Here is an 18,968-nt window from a genome sequence, read left to right as displayed (position 1 = left end):
GTTCCAAACCCCTAATCATTTTAGTTGCCCTTTTCTGAACCCTTTCCGAGGTCAAAATATCTTTTTTGAGGTGAGGAGACCACATCTGTACACAGTATTCAAGATGTGGGTGTACCATAGTTTTATACAGGGGCAGTAAGATATTCTGGGTCTTATTTTCTATCCGTTTCTTAATAATTCCTAGCATCCTATTTGCTTTTTTGGCCACCGCTGCACACTGTGTGGAAGTTTTCAGAGAACTGTCCATGATAATACCAAGATCTCTTTCCTGATTTGTCGTAGCCAATTAGCCCACATCATACTGTACGTATAGTTGGGGTTATTTTTCCCCGATGTGCATTACTTTACACTTATCCACATTACACTTTATTTGCCATTTTGTTGCCCAATCCCTCAGGGTATGTCTACACTACCCCACTAGTTGGAACTAGCGGGGGTAATGTAGTCATCCGCAATTGCAAATGAAGCCCGGGATTTGAATTTCCCGGGCTTCATTTGCATGAAGCCGGCCGGCGCCATTTTTAAAACCCCGCTGGTTCGAACCCCGTGTAGCGCAGCTACACCACAAGGTGTACCGGTAGTTCGGAATAGGAATCCTAGTCTGAACTACCTAGTTTGAGCCCCGTGTAGCCGTGCTACACGGGGTTCAAACCAGCGGGGTTTTAAAAATGGCGGCTCCCCGCTTATGCAAATGAAGCCCGGGAAATTCAAATCCCGGGCTTCATTTGCAAGTGTGGTATGCCTACATTACCCCGCTAGTTCGAACTAGCGGGGTAGTGTAGACATACCCTAATAGATTAGTAAGACAGGATTTCCCTTTACAGAAACCATGTTGACTTTTGTCCAACAAATTATGATCTTCTACATGCTTCACAATTTTATTCTTTACTATTGTTTCGACTAATTTGCCTGGTACTGAAGTTAGACTTACCGGTCTGTAATTGCCAGGATCGCCTCTAGAGCCCTTTTTATGGCTAAAATGGCCATTGGGGCTTTCTTGCACAAGAGAGCGTCTACACTGGCTTGGATGCTTTTGCACAAAAGCAAATCTTTTGCGCAAAGGCACGTGCCAGTATAGATACTCTCTTGCACAAATACTTTTAACGGAAAAACTTTTCCGTTAAAAGTATTTGCGCAAAATCATGCCAGTCTAGACGCAGCCAAAGTGAGCATAAATCCTACCTTCTTCTTCCTCTACGTCACTGAGTGATCGCTCCTCCACAAAGCCTGAGCTCGTCGAACTCTGGCTGCTTGTGATGCTGTCTAAACGTTGCTTCAAGTCCGCTGAGATGTCACCCACATAGTTTTCTTTTCCCTGCCTAAATCTGGCATTTTTAGTCTGGAAAGAAAAAAATAAACAGAGATGTTCAGAGGCAGAAGTGATATTTCACAGTACATAAATCAGGGAAGTCATTGAGCACCAGAGGGGAAGAGAAGGCATTTAGCCTGCTCCCCTCCACAAGGGCGCAGCAGCCCCCCCATCACAATTTCATATGTCAATCAGCAGCACTTATAAGCAGGTTTCACAACATTCTGTAGTTTGCTAAACTTGCATGTTATGTGACTTCTCCTTCACTCTGTTATTGGATCCCTCCATTCTACTGCTCACGTCACTGTTCATTCTTTAGCTTCTTCTCCCGCTGCAAAGTCCTTCCCACCCCACAAAACCATTCACATCTGATTTACTACTTCTGCCACATGCCTCTGGAGATTGTCCTAAGCCCAGGCAGATTCCCTCTGCTCCAAAGCCACGCTCTCTTCCTTCACTTTTGCTATACAGGCAGTCCCCGGGTTATGTACAAGATAGGGACTGTAGGTTTGTTCTTAAGTTGAATTTGTATGTAAGTCAGAACTGGTACATATTGTAGGGGAAACTCTAGCCAAACATTTCTCCAGAGCTCAGTTTTATTCTCCCACACCTCACTTCCCTCAGTCCTTTATTCTCAAGCTGAGGTGTCTGCTGAGAAAAGCCGCTCCGAGTCTCTCTGGTCTGCTGGGGAAGGGCGCTAGCTTTGTGTCTCCCTGGTCTGCTGGGGGGAAGCAGCTAGTGCGGGGTTGCCTCACCCCGTTTGTAAGTAGGGATCCGATGTAAGTCGGATCCATGTAACGCGGGGACTGCCTGTATTCTTGCCAAACAATGCTGCCTTTCCACCCCAATAGCTTATCTACCAAAGTCAAAGCCCTCCTAAATCCCATCCCCTGTTTTCATCGGCCTCTCTCTCTGAACCATAAGTAGACACAACAGATTCCCATTGATCCCCTAACTCCCAACAGATGCAGCAGCAGACTGCACTCACCATAGTAAAACTCTCCCTTCCCTGCCTCCAAGGACACAAGGAACAACCCTCAGGAAAGTGTCAGGCTACATCTAGACTGGCATGATTTTCCACAAATGCTTTTAACGGAAAAGTTTTCCGTTAAAAGCATTTGTGGAAAAGAGCGTCTAGATTGGCACAGACACTTTTTGTGGAAAAGCGTCTGTGCCAATCTAGACACGCTTTTGCACAAAAAAGCCCCGATCGCCATTTTCGCGATCGGGGCTTTTTTGCGGAAAACAAATCTAAGCTGTCTACACTGGCCCTTTTGCGCAAAAGCATTGCGCAAAAGGACTTTTGCCCAAACGGGAGCAACACAGTATTTCCGCAAGAAGCACTGATTTCTTACAGTAGGAAGTCAGTGCTTTTGCGGAAATTCAAGCGGCCAGTGTAGACAGCTGGCAAGTTTCTCCGGAAAAGCAGCTGATTTTCCGGAAAAACTGGCCAGTCTAGACACAGCCATATAGTAAAAGGAGGCTCTGATGTAGGAAGAGACACAAATGACCAGTAAACTGTAGACCAACCTCTCCAGAGTTTCTAATCCCCTTTACACTGGCTCTCTCTGAGCTCTGGATAAGTCTCTTAGACTAAAATGTTCAGTGTTGAACCTAAAGACATATATATTGATGCCCCCAGAAGTGGGCTGATTTTCAGAAGGGACTCTTCTGAAAAATCAGATCACTGACACAGGTGCCCAGATTTTAACACTGGCCTTCACTTCTCTGGCTCCATTTCTCCACCCTTAAAACAGGGATCTCACAAGAGGGCGGTGAGGACTAGTTAAATCTTTGGAGAAAGCTTTGAAGATGAAAAGCATGACATAGGTTGGCTGGACAAAATGATTTATGAGGAAAGATTAAAAAGCACTATATATGTATAGCCTGGCTATACAATGAACAAGGCGGCCATGATAGCAGTCTGCAGAAAGGTATAAACAAGCAGGGTGATTTAAGGTAGTATAAGATGGTTTGACTAAGATGGTTTGACTAAGAGTAACAATCTGAAATTAAGGGGGGAAAAATGGGCTGATTATTAGGAAAGATACAGTAAACTGTAGAATAGCCTACTATGAGAGACTGTAGACATCTCCTCCTTGCACATTTAAAGTTTGAAATAACAAACTAACTATATTGTATGGGCATTGGGGCTAGACTGGACAACCTATAATGCCTTTCTATATAGAATTTATATTGTAAGTGCTAAACATTATCATAATCAGTATTAATACAAAGGTACATTCCCAATAACTCTTGAGCTTTCCATGCAAAATATTTTTAAAAAGTGTTTTTAAAATGTTTAATTTTAATGCTGACAGCATACTGTGTACCTTGTATGGAACAAAATCACTTCTCTTGCTCCTTAAGTATGCTGATAAGTTTCCAAATTTGCAGTATTCCACAATCACCATAAGCGGGCCTGTATAAAACAAGAACCAATTATTTCCTAGGTCTGCCCAGTTAAAAAATATGTATTCTTTTAAAAACCATTCCACCATCTTTCAAAACAGTTTTAAAGATAATATCCAAAATTTAGACAGTAAAAATCTGTTCAGACTCTTTTTCTGAGTAACGTATTGGATAGGGGAACATTTTGGGCCAAAATTTTCAAAAAGCACAGGCCTCATTTTGCATGCAAAAATGTGTATAAAATTGTGTGCTTATATTACATGTGCAAGTGACTAAGAACACATGCAGATTAGCTCACTGTGAATTCAAATATCCATCTACACTGATAGTTGCATGCAGTTATGCAATCAACCAACAACTTGCAGTAAACTACATTCATGTACATATAACTGTTTGTGCATTTTTGTGCAGGGAGCTGAGTCTCTGTGTTTTAAAATATTTGATCCTTAAAACCTAATTTTCAAACAGAGGTGCTTTAATGAGCTGCTTTTAAATGTTGTATCCCAATGCTCAAATTGGGTTACTCTGCCATATGAAGTTTGGAAATCTAAAATCCAAATGTCGAATGTGGGTTTCTTATTATGGCACCCACAATTAATAACTGGTCCTTTAGAAATATCTACCGTTAGAAAGATGTATGGACTTCTTCTTCTTCCCAGAAATGTACAATAGCTATGGAACTACATGAAGGAAATTCTCAGCTAACTGCATTAATATTAAACTCACAACTGAATCAGCATCTTTGGCAAGTTATTACAAAGTTACTTACTCTAAATGTCTTCCAAAACTAGTGTACAATGCTGCATTTGTCAGATTAACATCTGTTAAAATTATAAGTAAAATAGAGTAAATTGTCCAAATTTGGATTCAGATTCATAATCACTCTCTGTCCCAGAGTTCCAGAGGCTGTTACAAATTTGTGGTTTCGTTTTAGCTCATTAAAGATAGGGGCTACCTCTGGCATTTGGTCCTAGATTCTGATTCCAAAACCCCACAATTTTGTGTACTTTCAGAAATCTATTTGGGATCTATTTCTAATTATAAACTATATTTACTTCCTGCCTTTTGACAACTATATCGTGTTTGTGTTTTTCATGTGAGGAATAAGAACAGTCCACACAAGAAAGAAAATTAATATTGTAAATGAGCTTAAAGTGTGTTTTATCCAAGGATCAAAAGAGCTTGTTAACAACGGTGTGCAAGTATTATTACCCCATTTTACAGATGGGGGAGCTGAACTGAGATACAAAAGGTAAAGTGATTCCCCCAAGGTAACACAGCACATCAGTGACAGAGCTGACAGATCCAAGTCTAACCTTCCCATCCCCTAATCTAACTGGTGGATCATGCTGACTCTTATAATGAACAGCCTTAGAATAACGATAATGGAAAAATCAAAGTCTTGTTCATGATGCACTTCAATTCTCCACTAATCAGAAATGGTCTTACTCAATTTTTGGTACTGCTTCCAACCATTGAAAAGATATTCTATACCCCTAGAGAAACAAGAATCACTTACCTCCTGGTTTTGTGCAGGCACCAAGTAAATTGACAACATTTAGATGGTGACCAATATGAATGAGGATCTTGAGCTCTGACATAAGTGCCCGGTGCTCACTGTGTGTAGCACCCTCTGTAAAGAAAAAAATTATATAGCTGATCACCAAAGCAGTATGAAAGGTGTTTCCCTTTGGTAGCCACATTAGTTAGTGTTTTGGCACATTAAGTAAGTGCTCTTGTAGGTTACCCTTGGCCAGGGTTCCCATGTGACATTCAAGACATACTTTCTTCCTATCTACACTCCAGTACTGTACAGCTGTAGAGTTAGAGTTGGTTTTGCTTTATTTTAAAACAAATCCTGAATACTACCAAAAAGGTAAAATGTCAAACTGGTGAGACAATCAGAGTATTACTGCACTGAACCTCCTTTGTGCTGTGCAACATTTTAAATAGAGTCTGAGTTTTCAGAGGTACAACAATTACCCCAAGTGATGTCTAAGTGCATGGGGTTACAACTTGTCCTGTGGCACCAGATTGGCCTGTGAAAGGGAGGAGGTGGGGCAGGGCAGCACAGCCTCCTGCCCAATCAATGGGAACAGTCACTGCATCGTTTGCCAGCTCTCTGCACAGGCAGAGAAGGGGTCAGCAGCAAATATATGAGAGGGAGGGAACGAAGGCTGCATTTGGCAGATTTGGTGATTGTCATGAACTTATGTAGGCAGTTGGGTTTTTCCTCTTTATTTTGCTTGGGGACCGCTCTCATAGGTGTTACGTCCCTTCTCCTTGACAGCACAGCACATAAGCATTGAGCTTCATTGGAAGGGCCTTTATTATGTGACTATTCATGAAGTACTGACAAAACTCTTTTCCATTATTCACTAGTCACAATATGAAACCGGGAATGGATTCTTTGGGCACAGAGAAGCTTGTTCCGTTGTTCCAGAGTTCTGAGCAGGAGGAATGATTCTGGGGTCTCAGCTTTGTATTTAATGGCAAGACAGCCACATCACTGACAATAATACTGAAGAGCAGTTTAAAATCTGCAAAGGAATAAGCTTGTTTCTCCACCTCCATCCCCGATAATGTCTAAGTCATCATTTAGGGTTTAACAGGAAGCTCACACTGCAGGTAGCGTATGTGGGTAAATACTGCAGAAAGTAACACTTGCGTAGGATTACTTGTACAAGCAAATTTAACATCTACATCTAGGTACAGCTATAAAGTGTGATAAAGAAGCTCTAATAAGCAACCTCTTATTACCATTAGATGTATGTTACATTATTCAAACAGGAGTTATTAACTAAACCCTTCTAGGACATTGGTACAGAAATTGTGATAGCTCGACATGCTTTGTTGGATTCTGGCTACAAGCCTAGCAATACAAATCACATGTTTTTTTCAAGAGGATCTTAGTCTTCATTTTTACCTTTAAGCATTTTTACCGCGACAGTTTTGCAGGTAGCAGTTTTGTCAATTCCAAATGCATCTGCTTCTATGACTTGGCCAAATGCTCCACGCCCAAGGGGTTTACCTGGTATGGGAAGATGAACAGCTTTAGACTTATTGTCATAGCAGTGGACAAAAACCTATGCCAAGTATTAACTAAATCAACCCCCAATGTTAAGAACAATAGTTTGGCTCGCCATCTCCTGCATTGGCCCAAAGGACTGAGCCAACACAGAGGGAGCACCCACTACCTCCTATCACAGTGCAATATAGTTCCAGGGGCAATTCTGTGTGTGCTGGCAAGGCTCCACCTGCACAGTATCCCTTCCTCAGCCCCCATATAAAATAGTGAAAGCACACCTAGCTTTAGCCTGTCTCTGGGAAACTCCCACTTGCTGGCATCATAGGGAAGACGTTCACACTGCTCATCCATAGGGACTTCATCAGGATCCATGATAATTGACAAGTAACCTGTCTTTAGTTCCCCTTCACTGGCCTGAAAAACAATATCAGTTCTAGTCACATACACGGTACGTGTTGGCTGGAATGAGACAGTCACATGTACAAACTTCTCTTTCTCCTCCTTTTGTGTTCTAACATTTCACAAAAATGCAAGTCTATAGTTTCCTCCAAGTACATCATTATGAATGTGAACATGGAGCATCATTAACTACTTGCACTTTTCATAACCACAGATAATTGAAGCATTTTTTCCTCCAAATGCCTGGTCAATTAAACCAAATTTCTGCACCCTCAACTCCAGGCAAGAATGTTATGGTATTGAGAGAAAAATGTGCCTGTTGGTTTAAGAACAATGGAAAGAAACAACACAAAAGAGCCGTCGTCAGTTTTCATTTGTCATGCAAGACCAATGTCAATGGGACAGTAAAAGAATGGATTTCATTACCCGTTTAACGGTCCGGAGAATGATTACAAGAAGCAACCAGAAGAACATGGCAATCACTGCAGTCCCAACCAGGATAATGAGCTCCAAGTTCATTTTCTCTTCAGCGCCTGGGGAGAAACAAATGAATATTTAATTGATAGTTGAATGCTTATTGATTCAGGTCATCAGTTTAAGTACTTCATAGAGGTCCTTGTTCCAAAGGTTCATTTTAAAAGTGCCACATGTAGCAAGACAGCTAAGACAACAGGCATTTCTTATAGGTTGGACTATAAACTCAAGTTCCATGCTGAATTACACACACCATGCAACCTCACTCAAAACAATGAGGAATGGAATTTTGCATCAGATAGGTCAGCACAGGATTTGATCCATTGTTTTCTCATAAGCTTTCTGATTCCTACAAATTAGTGCACAATGAAATGGCAGCAAGGATTAGTAAGACTCTTGTGGCCAAATTTTGCCCTTAATTACACCCATGCAATGTTGAAGACAACTTTCTTTCTGTGTGGCTGAATGTGCATAATGGAGAGAAAGAATTGGCCCTAAGCAATTACAAAATAAGAGGCAAAATCCTATAATTTAAAGAAAACTGCTGTTTTTGAACACACAAAAACTAGATGAATGTTGATCGCCCAAAAATGAATAACTCTTTCTTGTGCAAAGAGAAATGTGATTACACTATATAGGAAACAAAATGTTGCAAGAATGATCCCCTGTATTATGAAATAACAGCTCAATAATTTTTTAACTTATTTAACTGAGATGAACATATGGATTGTTTGATGTTCTTGCGGTCCTGAGACAATATATTTATGTAATGGAATCCTTATTCCAGATTTAAGCTGTAAGCAAGGTGCCAGGTGACTATTTGATAATAAGCATCAATGGAATTTCTTTCTGCCCCAACCCCATTTCTCAAAGTCTGTTCCTGTACATATCTGCCCTTGCATCACAGAGGTTCTCCCACACAATGGCCCACTGTTTTTCTCCATTATATGGCCCACGATGAGCTGCATCATGACTTCCTTAATATGAAACAATGTCTCAAATGTGTTTCCAGTTTACACAGACCTGCTTGATCATAACCTGAACAAACACAGTCATTAGATCAGCTGAAAGCAGGTATTTACATTATGCTTATTTACAGACAATTTTCAGCCAACAAAAATACATTGTCTATAACTTAATGAGAACTCAAGAATAACTGGCCATAGCTTTCAATAGCTCAATGTAACAGATGGGCTAATCACCCTGATTTATGAAACAGAGATTTCAGAAGTATTTAGTGACTATTTTGAAATACATATATATGTAGGTAACATACTAATACCAAAGGCAAGGAGATTCTGATCAATGCTTTTAATTGGCAGGTCCTATTGTTGATGGAAAGTGAAAAGCAGTTTTGTTTTGTCACAAAATATTTTGGCCACTTCTTAGGGTTTTATTTTCACACCAGGTAGTCAGATGTGGCGTGATGATATTGGAACAAACACTAACTGCCAGGGTGTAGCTTCATTCCAGGCACTAAAACCACCAGTGTGTCCCTGGTTCAGCAATGAACTCTCGTGTGCTTATTTTTTAAACGTGTTTAAGTCCATACCTATTTGTCAAAGCATGTAAACATGCACATAACTTCAAGCACATGGCTAGGTCCCATTGACTTCACTGCCTTAAGCAAATGCCTAAAGTAAGTGCCTGCTCATGGGTTTTACTAAGTCAAAAGATTATGAACAAGGTTTCAGAGTGGGAAGAGAAACAGGGGTCCTCTCCCACCACAACTTAACTCGTAGGTGTTTTTAGCCCTAATGGTTGCATAAATGTGTTTGAAAACATGATGCCAATGTGAGCATGGCAATGAATCTGCAGACAATTTCTGTTAGAGGGAGGAGCAGCAGCCATTAGAGACAGGGAGGAAGCTGCTTGGCCACATACCCACCAGCAGGGTAGTGAATGCTGGATGGATGTGAAACTTTGATGCCTCCTGAACTCTGTACACTGAAACCCCATTGGTGGGGCTTAGAGGCCCTCAAGGCTTTTCTCTTTTTTTCTATTTATTTCCATGGAACAGGTAAGGGGAGGGGAAATAGGATGATATTAGCAAGTGCCATCCATTCATGCAACCAAAATGGGACACCATTGACTGGGGATTGTGCAGGGACCTTCCTCCTTTCCTCTCCTTTCTTAGATGCCTTGACAGCAGTGAAATTATTTAAATGTCAGCATTGCTAGGTATCCTCAGCATTACTAGGTACTGTGGTGTGCCAGACTCTCCGCAGACTCAGAGGCAAATATTATTGCACTGATTTGCCCTCGCTCTATGTTTTCAGGGTTTTCTTTGCCACCATAATGGCCAGCGACGGACTTATTTTGTTTAATGAAAGCTGCGATTCTGGAGAACAAGGTATCAGCCTCAATAAACAAACTGGGCTGCCAGTGTGGTGCAACCTCCTCCATTTCAAGCTTGATGAGGAGCCTTATCAATAAATGAATCTGATTCACTTTGGCATAAGGAAACTTTCAGCAAAGGCACTGCTAGTACATTTTCAAAATTTTGACCAAGACATGATGCATAGGCCTCCTTTTTCGCAGTTATCAAGCACAAATGAATAGAAGAAGCAAATCTGCACTGACCTTCTACTACAAAAAAAGTTATTGCTTTTTTGCATCCGAGGACATTGCAGGCAAGACAAGTGTAGAGACCTCCATCTTCTTTCCTTACCCTGCGTATGGTTAGAGTTTTGTTCCCATCTTTCAAAACAATACCTGCAAAAAGGAACTGTTCTTAATCCTGCTATCTGTGTTGCCTTTGGCTGTTAAGATTTCAATAGTCACAATTATTTTAGCAATATTTTTGCATATACACCCCTTACACATTATATAAATACAAGCAGGATCACAATCTACCCCCAATCCACACTTGAACTCCCCACTGAAATCAGTGGTGTGCCCTGTGTAAAACACACAGCAAGAGAAATAAGTCATACTGAAGGGGCAGCTACTCACCTGAGTCTTCAACAAGGGTTTCATTGTTCTTATACCATGTGATGTATGGAGGAGGAATTCCATTTGCTGGGCATGATACTTCTATGGTTTCACCAATGTTTTCTGTTTGATTCTCCAGCCTCTCTACCAACGTGGGTGCCACAGGCTCTGTTTGCATGAAAATGAAGTTATTGAGAGTTGCCAAGCACATTCATTTTTGTGATGCCTCAGCACTCCCTGCCACTCTACAAGTTTGGGTCTCATGGCCTTCCTACAATAGCACCAACCATGGCCTTCAGAGGGAGACTGTATTTAATCTTCCATGGCACATGAGGCAAGAACAATAGGTAAGAAAGCATTAAAAGGAAAAGTCATTTGTCTTTTACTTGAGTCTGGTTTTATGATTTTCAGACATCAAAACTGATAGAGAAGAGGAAATTAGCCAGAAATTGCCTCCCCTCACATCTCCATCTCTAATCTCACTTCAAGAAGGGTGATATTGCTAGTGTTTTAGGTTCTGGTTCAGGAAAGCATCTATATTTCAGGATAGCCCATAAGCTTGTGCTTAAGTATTTTCCTGAATTAGGGTCTAAGTTGCCAAAACAACCAGGACTTTAAGGGTAGTGAAGCATTGGAATGGGTTACCTAGGGAAGTAGTGGAGTCTCCATCCCTAGAGGTGTTTAAGTCTCGGCTTGACAAAGCCCTGGCCGGGTTGATTTAGATGGGATTGGTCCTGCCTAGAGCGGAGGGCTGGACTTGACAACCTTCTGAGGTCTCTTCCAGTTCTGATTCTATGATAAGGGGATGGTTGGATGAAATAACATGATCTTGGTAACTAATTGACCATTCATTTCCAGTTGGAAATAGGTCAATGGAGGGATGATAGGAGTTGCTATAGGGAACTTTCTGGGTATCTGGCTGGTGAGTCTTGCCCACATGCTCAGGGTTTAGCTGATCGCCATATTTGGGGTCAGGAAGGAATTTTCCTCCAGGGTAGATTGGCAGAGGCCCTGGAGGTTTTTCGCCTTCCTCTGTAGCATTGGGCACAGATCACAGCTGAAGGACTCTCTGCATGTTGGGGCCTTCAAAGTATTGGAAGGCTTCAATATCTGAGACATAGGTGAGAGGATTATTCTAAGAGGGGTGGGCGAGATTCTGTGGCCTGCACTGTGCAGGGGGTCAGACTAGATGATCATAATGGTCCCTTCTGACCTTAAAGTCTATGAGTCTATGAGCCTCTATGCAAGATCACTTATGTTTGCATCAAAAGCCAGTGACTGGCGTTGTTTGTGCTGAAATGCTGCCCTGCATTTATGACCATTTAAAATCAGGACCACAGGCTCAAACCCAAAGATTCAGTCACACAATGTTCTGAACCTTAAGAAACAATTGTAAACAGATCATAGATGTGAGTGTTTTGCAAGGCAAACCCACAAAGCTATCAATTTGTCCCACTGTTTGTGCACATCTATAAAGAGACTTTATTTTCCTGTCAACCACTGTTCTCTGCTTTTCCACACCAGGACTATTAACCCTTCTTTTGCTGTTCTTTCACTGTCAATAATGGAACACTAAGGTTGCTTCTAGACAGTGGCACTATTTCGGGATACTTTCAGTATCCCAAAATAGCATTTTCCGCATCTTGACAGTGCGCCTGTTATTTCAAAATAGCTTCTGAAATAATGGGCACACTATTCTGACATCCCTGTAAACCTTGTTCCATGAGGAGTAAGGGATGTTTTGGAATAGTGTTTTATTTTGAAATTTGGCACTGTGTAGACAGCACCAAATTACAAAATAAGCTATTTCGAAATTAACTCAAAATAAACTATGCATTTTGAGTAGCTTAAATTGCATAGCTTATTTCAAGCTAAGCGTGCAGCCAGTTCATCAACACAAAAACCACATTTTGCCTGGACCTGGCCTCATGCACTTGACAACAGCCAATACATAAATGCAGTCTCATTATTAGCAACTGCTCAAATCCCTTCTCCTAGTAAGCACACCTTTAAATTGGTAACACGCTAGGTGATACAGCACTTGATGATTTCTACCATTGCAATCTTTGTTTCCAGCTAGCCATAGTCTGTGCATGTACCCATCTACGTTAGTATATGAAAGTGGGTTCATACCTTGAACGGTGAAGTGCTTGACAACACAGTGTTGCGTTTTAGTCTTTTTGTCCTGGGCTATACAAATGTAATCCCCCCGATCGTGAAGAGAAATGTTACGAAGCAAGAGCTCTACGGTAACATTTTCACCATTGGTGTTAGAAATCGTGGCGTTCAGCCTAAGAAGATCATCCGAGTTTTTGCACACAGGCATCGGCAATCCGCCAAAGGGTCTCTGTGTGATGCGAGGACTCAGTTTATACCAGGTTAGGTTTTCAAAAGTAAGTTTGTCTGCAGTGCACTGCAAGGACACGTTATCCTTTTCAGTGGGCTGGTATCTGGGTTGAAGGTTAATTTCAAGACCCCCTGCAAATTAAAAATGCTATTAAACAGTGCATTCGTTATATTAATAACGTTCTTTCCCTATACATTGATTAGGAATTTTTTTTTTCAAAATCTACATTCATGGACTTATTTGGCTTGATTTTCCAGTGCTTTGTATCCTGTTTTACTCACTTTGCCCAGTGATACATGACATCACAAGGCATTAGAGAATCAGGCTCATCATTCAAGTTAACCCCCTCCCCCCCAAAAAAAAAATCACACACAAGCAACACAAATGAAAGTCCAAGGAACATCTATATAATAGAACTATCCTATGAAACCTGGCCCCATACTCGAGAGTTTCAAAAACAGGTGCCTAAAGCTAGGTTCCTAAATCCATGTTTAGGCACATAAATATGTGGCCTGATTTGCCAAAGTCCTGAGAAGCTAAAAGCTCTCAGGGTATGTCTACACTAGAAAGTTAGTTCGAACTAACGGACGTTAGTTCGAACTAACTTTCCTATGCGCTACACTAGCGCTCCGTTAGTTCGAACTTAATTCGAACTAACGGAGCGCTTAGTTCGAACTAGGTAAACCTCATTTTACGAGGACTAACGCCTAGTTCGAACTAGCTAGTTCGAACTAAGGGCTGTGTAGCCCTTTAGTTCGAACTAGTGGGAGGCTAAGGCTTCCCAGGTTTCCCTGGTGGCCACTCTGGCCAACACCAGGGAAACTCTATTGCCCCCCTCCCGGCCCCGGAGCCCTTAAAGGGCCACGGGCTGGCTACTCACTTTGTGCCAGTTGCAAGGCTGCCAGCACCCGTGCCTGCACAGCCTGCACCTGCCACAGGATGAGCCAGCCATCCGAGGGCTCCCAGCCCTCCACTGCTCCCCACGACCAGCCTGGCGGCTCCCGGGAGCCTGCCCGGGGGCGCAAAAGGCGGGCGCCCGCCTGGTCAAGTGCGGAGATCGTGGACCTCATCGAGGTTTGGGGGGAAGCCTCAAATGTCCACGATCTCCGCACTAGCCACCGGAACGCGGCCGTCTATGGACGCATGGCTGCCAGCCTGGCCGCCAGGGGCCACCAGCGCAGCCGGGAGCAGGTGCGCTGCAAGATTAAAGACTTGCGGCAGTCCTACTCCCGGGCCTGCCTGCCAGGGGCTGACCCGGAGGCCTGCCCCCACTTCCATGCCCTGGACCGCATCCTGGGGCCTCATGCCGTCCCTGCCCCCCGGGACGTGATTGACCCCGGGGCAGAGGGACCGCTCCTGGACACCGAGGAGGAGGAAGAGGGCTCTGAGAGCCAGGAGCCTGCCGCCAGCCTTCCCAGGACCCGGGACCCCCGAGGCACCCCACAGAGCCGCTCGCCTGCATCATCAGAGGCCGGGGAGGCATCCACCTGTGAGTACCCTCGTGTTCCCCTTATGTGTACGGGGGGCTGGGGCGAGAGGGAGCCCCGGGACCGTGCGCCTGGGCCTTGCCCACTACGGAGCAGCAGCTGGGGATCCTGCAGGGGCCCTGGCCTTGCAGAGGGGAGCTGGGTTTCACACACCTGGGCCCCTGGGGTAATTGACCGCTGGTCTTCTTGCACCACAGCTGCAGCACCGGGGCCTGCAGGGCGCACCACACCGCCTGCAGCAGCCGCCCGCGCCCGGGCAAGCAGGACAGCCAGGAACCAGGAGGACTACCAGAGGCGGCATCTCCGGTTCCTGGACCGACAGCTCCGTCTCCAGGACCACTGGGTCCAGGAGGACCTCAGGCTGCGCCAGAGGAGTCTGGAGGCCCTGGAGGAGCAGGGCCGTGCCCTGCGAGGCCACCTCCAGAGCCTGCTAGACCGCTTTCCATTTCCTCCTCCCCCTGCTCCCCCTCTTGCTCCCCCTCTTGCTCCCCCTGCTCCCCCTCTTGCTCCCCCTCTTGCTCCCCCTGCTCCCCCTGCTCCTCCTGCTCCTCCTGCTTCCGCTCCTGCTTCCGCTCCTGCTTCCTCCACACCCCCTGTCCTCTCTGCCCCCCCCTCCACAACCATTCCCCACCGACGCCCCCGGACCCGCAGTGTGGCGAGACGGGAGAGGCACCCAGACTCCCACCCCTGAGCTTTCCTTTCCCTTCCTCCCTTCCCTCCCCTCCCCTTCCAGCTCCCTCGTCCCAGGTTTCCCCCTCCCTTCTCCCACCTTCATTCCTCCCTCCCCCACCCCAGTTCTGTGAAATAAACAGACGTTTTTGTTGGAAAAACAGGTGTCTTTATTTGACAGTAGGTAGGGAGGGGAAAGGGGAAGGGGGGGGTAGGGTGGAAGAAGGCCCCGGTGGGGCATGCAGGGAGAGGTCAGTCCTCCTCCTCCTCCACCTGGAAGCTCTCCCGCAGGGCTTCCCGGATCCGGATGGCCCCCCGCTGGGCTTCCCGGACGGCGGCGGTGCGGGGCTGACCGTAGTGTCCAGCCATGCGGTCAGCCTCAGCCATCCAGGCTGGCAAGAAAGCCTCCCCCTTCCGCTCACACAAATTGTGGAGCACACAACATGCCGCCACCACGGGAGGGATGTTGTGCTCGGCCAGGTCCAGACGGGTGAGGAGGCATCGAAAGCGGGCTTTCAGTCGCCCGAAGGCCCCCTCCACCACGATGCGGGCCCTGCTCAGCCTGTTATTGAAGGCCTGGCGGGAGGGATTGAGGTGTCCCGTGTAGGGCTTCATGAGCCAGGGCTGCAGTGGGTAGGCGGCATCCCCCACCAGGCAGACGGGCATGTCCACGTCCCCGACCCTGATGTGGCGGTCGGGGAAGAAGGTCCCGTCCTGCAGCCGCTGGCACACGGAGGAGTTCCGGTACACCCGGGCGTCGTGTGCTTTGCCGGACCAGCCCACATTTATGTCCGTCAACTGTCCCCGGTGGTCACACACGGCCTGCAGGATGACGGAGAAGTACCCCTTGCGGTTCACGTACCGGGACGCCTGGTGTTCCGGGGCACGGATGGGGATGTGCGTCCCGTCGATGGCCCCCCCGCAGTTGGGGAAGCCGAGGGCGCCGAATCCCCGGATGACGGCATCCGGGTCGGCGAGGCGGACCACCCTGCGGAGCAGCACCCGGTTGATGGCCTTGACCACCTGCGGAGAGAGACACAGCAAAGCGTCAATCAGTGGGGCGCCCGGGTGGCTGGGAGCGTGCGTGCCCTGGCAGTGCCCCGCGCCCCACTCCCGGAAGCAACCCCCCTGGCGGCGTGTAGTACGGCCGGGACAGCCCGACCCCTCCGGTGCGGGGCGCCTTCGCCTCCTCCCGCCCCCCCCTTTGTCCCTGGGGCGGCCCATCCCCTCCTCGCAGCCCCCCTCCCCCCCGGCTCGGTGGCCGACGAGCGCCGTACCTGCATGAGCACTGCTCCGACAGTGGATCTCCCCACGCCGAACTGGTTCCCGACGGATCGGTAGCTGTCCGGCGTGGAGAGCTTCCAGAGGGCGATGGCCACCCGCTTCTGGAGGGGGATGGCGGGCCTCATGCGAGTGTCCCTTCTTTGCAGGGCAGGGGCGAGCCACTCGCAGAGCTCCAGGAAGGTGTCCCTCCTCATCCTAAAGTTCTGGGTCCACTGTCGGTCGTCCCAGCGCTCCAGGACGATGCGGTCCCACCAGTCGCTGCTGGTGTCCAGACGCCAGATGCGGCGGGGCACGCCGGTGCCGGGGCGCCGCCGCGGCTCCTCCACGGCCCCCAGGGCGGCCAGGCGGAGAGGCAGGGGGCTGACGTTCCCCAGGTGGTGCCAGGCAGCCTCGAGCCATTGCTGGCAGGCTTGCAGCAGCAAGTCCAGAACGTGCACCAGAAGGTGCAGGGCGAGCCGTGGCTCCATGTTGCCACCTGCGGCGGCCCCCCCCGAAGGGAAGCACCGACACAGACGGGCACAGAGACCGACGCTTTGCTGTCCCTCGGCGAGGTTGGCAAGCAAGCAGGAAAAGCTGAGAACCGGCTGTCCAGGGGGGGTCCCTTTAAGCACGAGCCTCAGATAGCCTCAGACAGCAGCCACACAAAGCAACTGCTGACCTGATGCCCTGCCAGAACCGGTTTCAGCTGCCCTTAAATGCCCCCCTGCGTCCAATCAGTGTGGACGCGCTAGTTCGAACTAGCAAAACGCTAGTTCGAACTAGTTTTTAGTTCTAGATGCGCTAGTTCGAACTAGCTTAGTTCGAATTAACTAATTCGAACTAAGTTAGTTCGAACTAGCGCTGTAGTGTAGACGTACCCTCCCTGAAGTCACCCAGGTTACAAAATCTTGACCTTAAATTTTCAACAGTATGAATTCTGTTCATATTATTTAATTTTCTCTTTTTTTAAAGCTGTAAATGCCTAACCAATGTTGCAACCAAAGATCCTGTTTTGGATCTCACTTCATACCAGTTTCACACCATTGTAACCCCATTGACTTTAATGGCACTGCTCATATATATACAGTTCTTTCAAGTGATAGTGCAACCAAGTGTTGCCAGAATATTAGAGAAGAGCTGGGTGTGGCATAGATTGGACCTCTCTTGTCCAGCCCCCTTGGGATCTCCCAGGTCCCGGAAGAGGGAATTTGTGGGACAACAGGAGGTCTCCTGATACCAGACCCTCAGCCTGATGCTGGTTCCGTCAGTCTGGCGGGGCTGTCTGTAGGCCAGTCCCAGTCCTGGCTCTGCTGCCAGCCAGCCGGGCAGCTCCAGCCCCACTGCCGGAACGGCAAGCTGCCCAATTGGGCTGCTGCAGACCCAACCCCACTGCTGGGCAGCAAGTAGCCCCAGCTGTGCTGCTTCTGCCGGGCTGCCACAGCCAGTTTCCCCTTCCGAGCTGCTGTGGTCGCAGCCCTGGCCATGCTGCCGGGCAGCAGGCAGCCCCAATCACGCTGTGGCCCCAGCCACCTCTCAGGCTGCTGCGGTCATGCTGGACCATTGATGTTGCTGGATGAGAAAATCCCGGATTTGAGGTGCAACCTGTACTATCTTTTATTGGATCAACTGTGGTGGGTGAAAGAGACAAGTTTTTGAGCTCTGCGTAGGTTTGAAAGTTTGTCTCTCACATCTACAGAAGTTGATCCAGTAAAATATTTTACTTTAAGTGCCTTGTCACACATGTATAAATGCATCCTTGGCTGAGCCTGCCCCACCCCCAATGCCCTTTGAAGTAGGTATGAGGGGATTGAAGGCCCCTTCCTCTCCCTGATTTGCTGCTCCTCTTATTCAGGGAGCAAAGGGAAAGCGCACAGTCTGCTGCATTCCTCACTCTGACTAGGAAGTGCAGAGGGCAGCTGAACCTGGATTTGCTCTAGGGGACACGCGCCCCTCCCTCAGCTGTGCCTGCTGGAGCTACAGTAGCCATGGAGTGGCATGTCTCACCTGGCCCCAAGCTGTCTCACCTGGCCCCCCATGGCAGCCTGCATACTGACCCCATTATCCCCAGCCCTACCCCAGAGCAATGACTGAAATGAAGAAAAACAAAAATTGAGCAATGCTGGGTAAGTCTTCTAGTGTTGAATAAAGACTATATTTAGGAGGCCTCACAACAGAGATGGGTCATTGTGAGGGGTTGAATCAGACAAACGACATATTGAAGCCGGTATCACTAGCGAGGCAGAGGGAGTGAGATTAATTTAGTGCAGCTATGCAATCAACAAGCTATACTTACTGGTAACATGAAAGGAGATAATCCTCTCTCTCACTCCAGCTTTGTTAGTAGCCACACATCTGTACAAAGCTGACACGTTTGCTGCTTGAATCACAAGAGTGCTTACAGTCTACAAGAGAACAAACCAATTTCATACCACAAAGTCTAAGGGCAGGCATGTCCAAAGTCCGGCCTGCGGGCCAATTGCGGCCCGTGTTCTGGTTTAATACGGCCCCACAGGTAATTTGGCAATATCAATCTTTTATGGCCCCCAACAAATCCATATGTATTGAGATGAATACATTGTAAAATCTCAGTTAGTCAGTTGGTCTAAATCATTTATAAATATATTTGGACACAACATGTATACTTGG

At 46.7% G+C, this 18,968-nt stretch overlaps 1 protein-coding gene across 2 annotated transcripts in view; it reads right to left on the bottom strand.

Annotated features, from left to right (window-relative positions):
- Nucleotides 1-18,968, bottom strand: part of KDR (kinase insert domain receptor) — a 46,896-nt gene that overhangs the window by 11,039 nt on the left and 16,889 nt on the right. For both annotated transcript variants that reach the window (XM_075930408.1, XM_075930409.1), the window contains exons 12-21: nt 18,616-18,724; nt 12,690-13,034; nt 10,578-10,724; nt 10,206-10,337; nt 7,575-7,681; nt 7,028-7,163; nt 6,648-6,752; nt 5,241-5,354; nt 3,643-3,731; nt 1,183-1,339 (exon numbers count right to left, since the gene is read on the bottom strand). In XM_075930408.1, coding sequence (XP_075786523.1) covers nt 1,183-1,339; nt 3,643-3,731; nt 5,241-5,354; nt 6,648-6,752; nt 7,028-7,163; nt 7,575-7,681; nt 10,206-10,337; nt 10,578-10,724; nt 12,690-13,034; nt 18,616-18,724 — 1,441 coding nt within the window. The remainder of the gene's footprint in view (nt 1-1,182; nt 1,340-3,642; nt 3,732-5,240; nt 5,355-6,647; nt 6,753-7,027; nt 7,164-7,574; nt 7,682-10,205; nt 10,338-10,577; nt 10,725-12,689; nt 13,035-18,615; nt 18,725-18,968) is intronic.

This window comes from Pelodiscus sinensis, chromosome 5 (genome assembly GCF_049634645.1).
Source record: "Pelodiscus sinensis isolate JC-2024 chromosome 5, ASM4963464v1, whole genome shotgun sequence".
Classification (NCBI taxonomy): domain Eukaryota; kingdom Metazoa; phylum Chordata; order Testudines; family Trionychidae; genus Pelodiscus; species Pelodiscus sinensis.
Note: the sequence above shows the minus strand (reverse complement) of the source record. Positions and strands in the feature narration are given on the sequence as shown.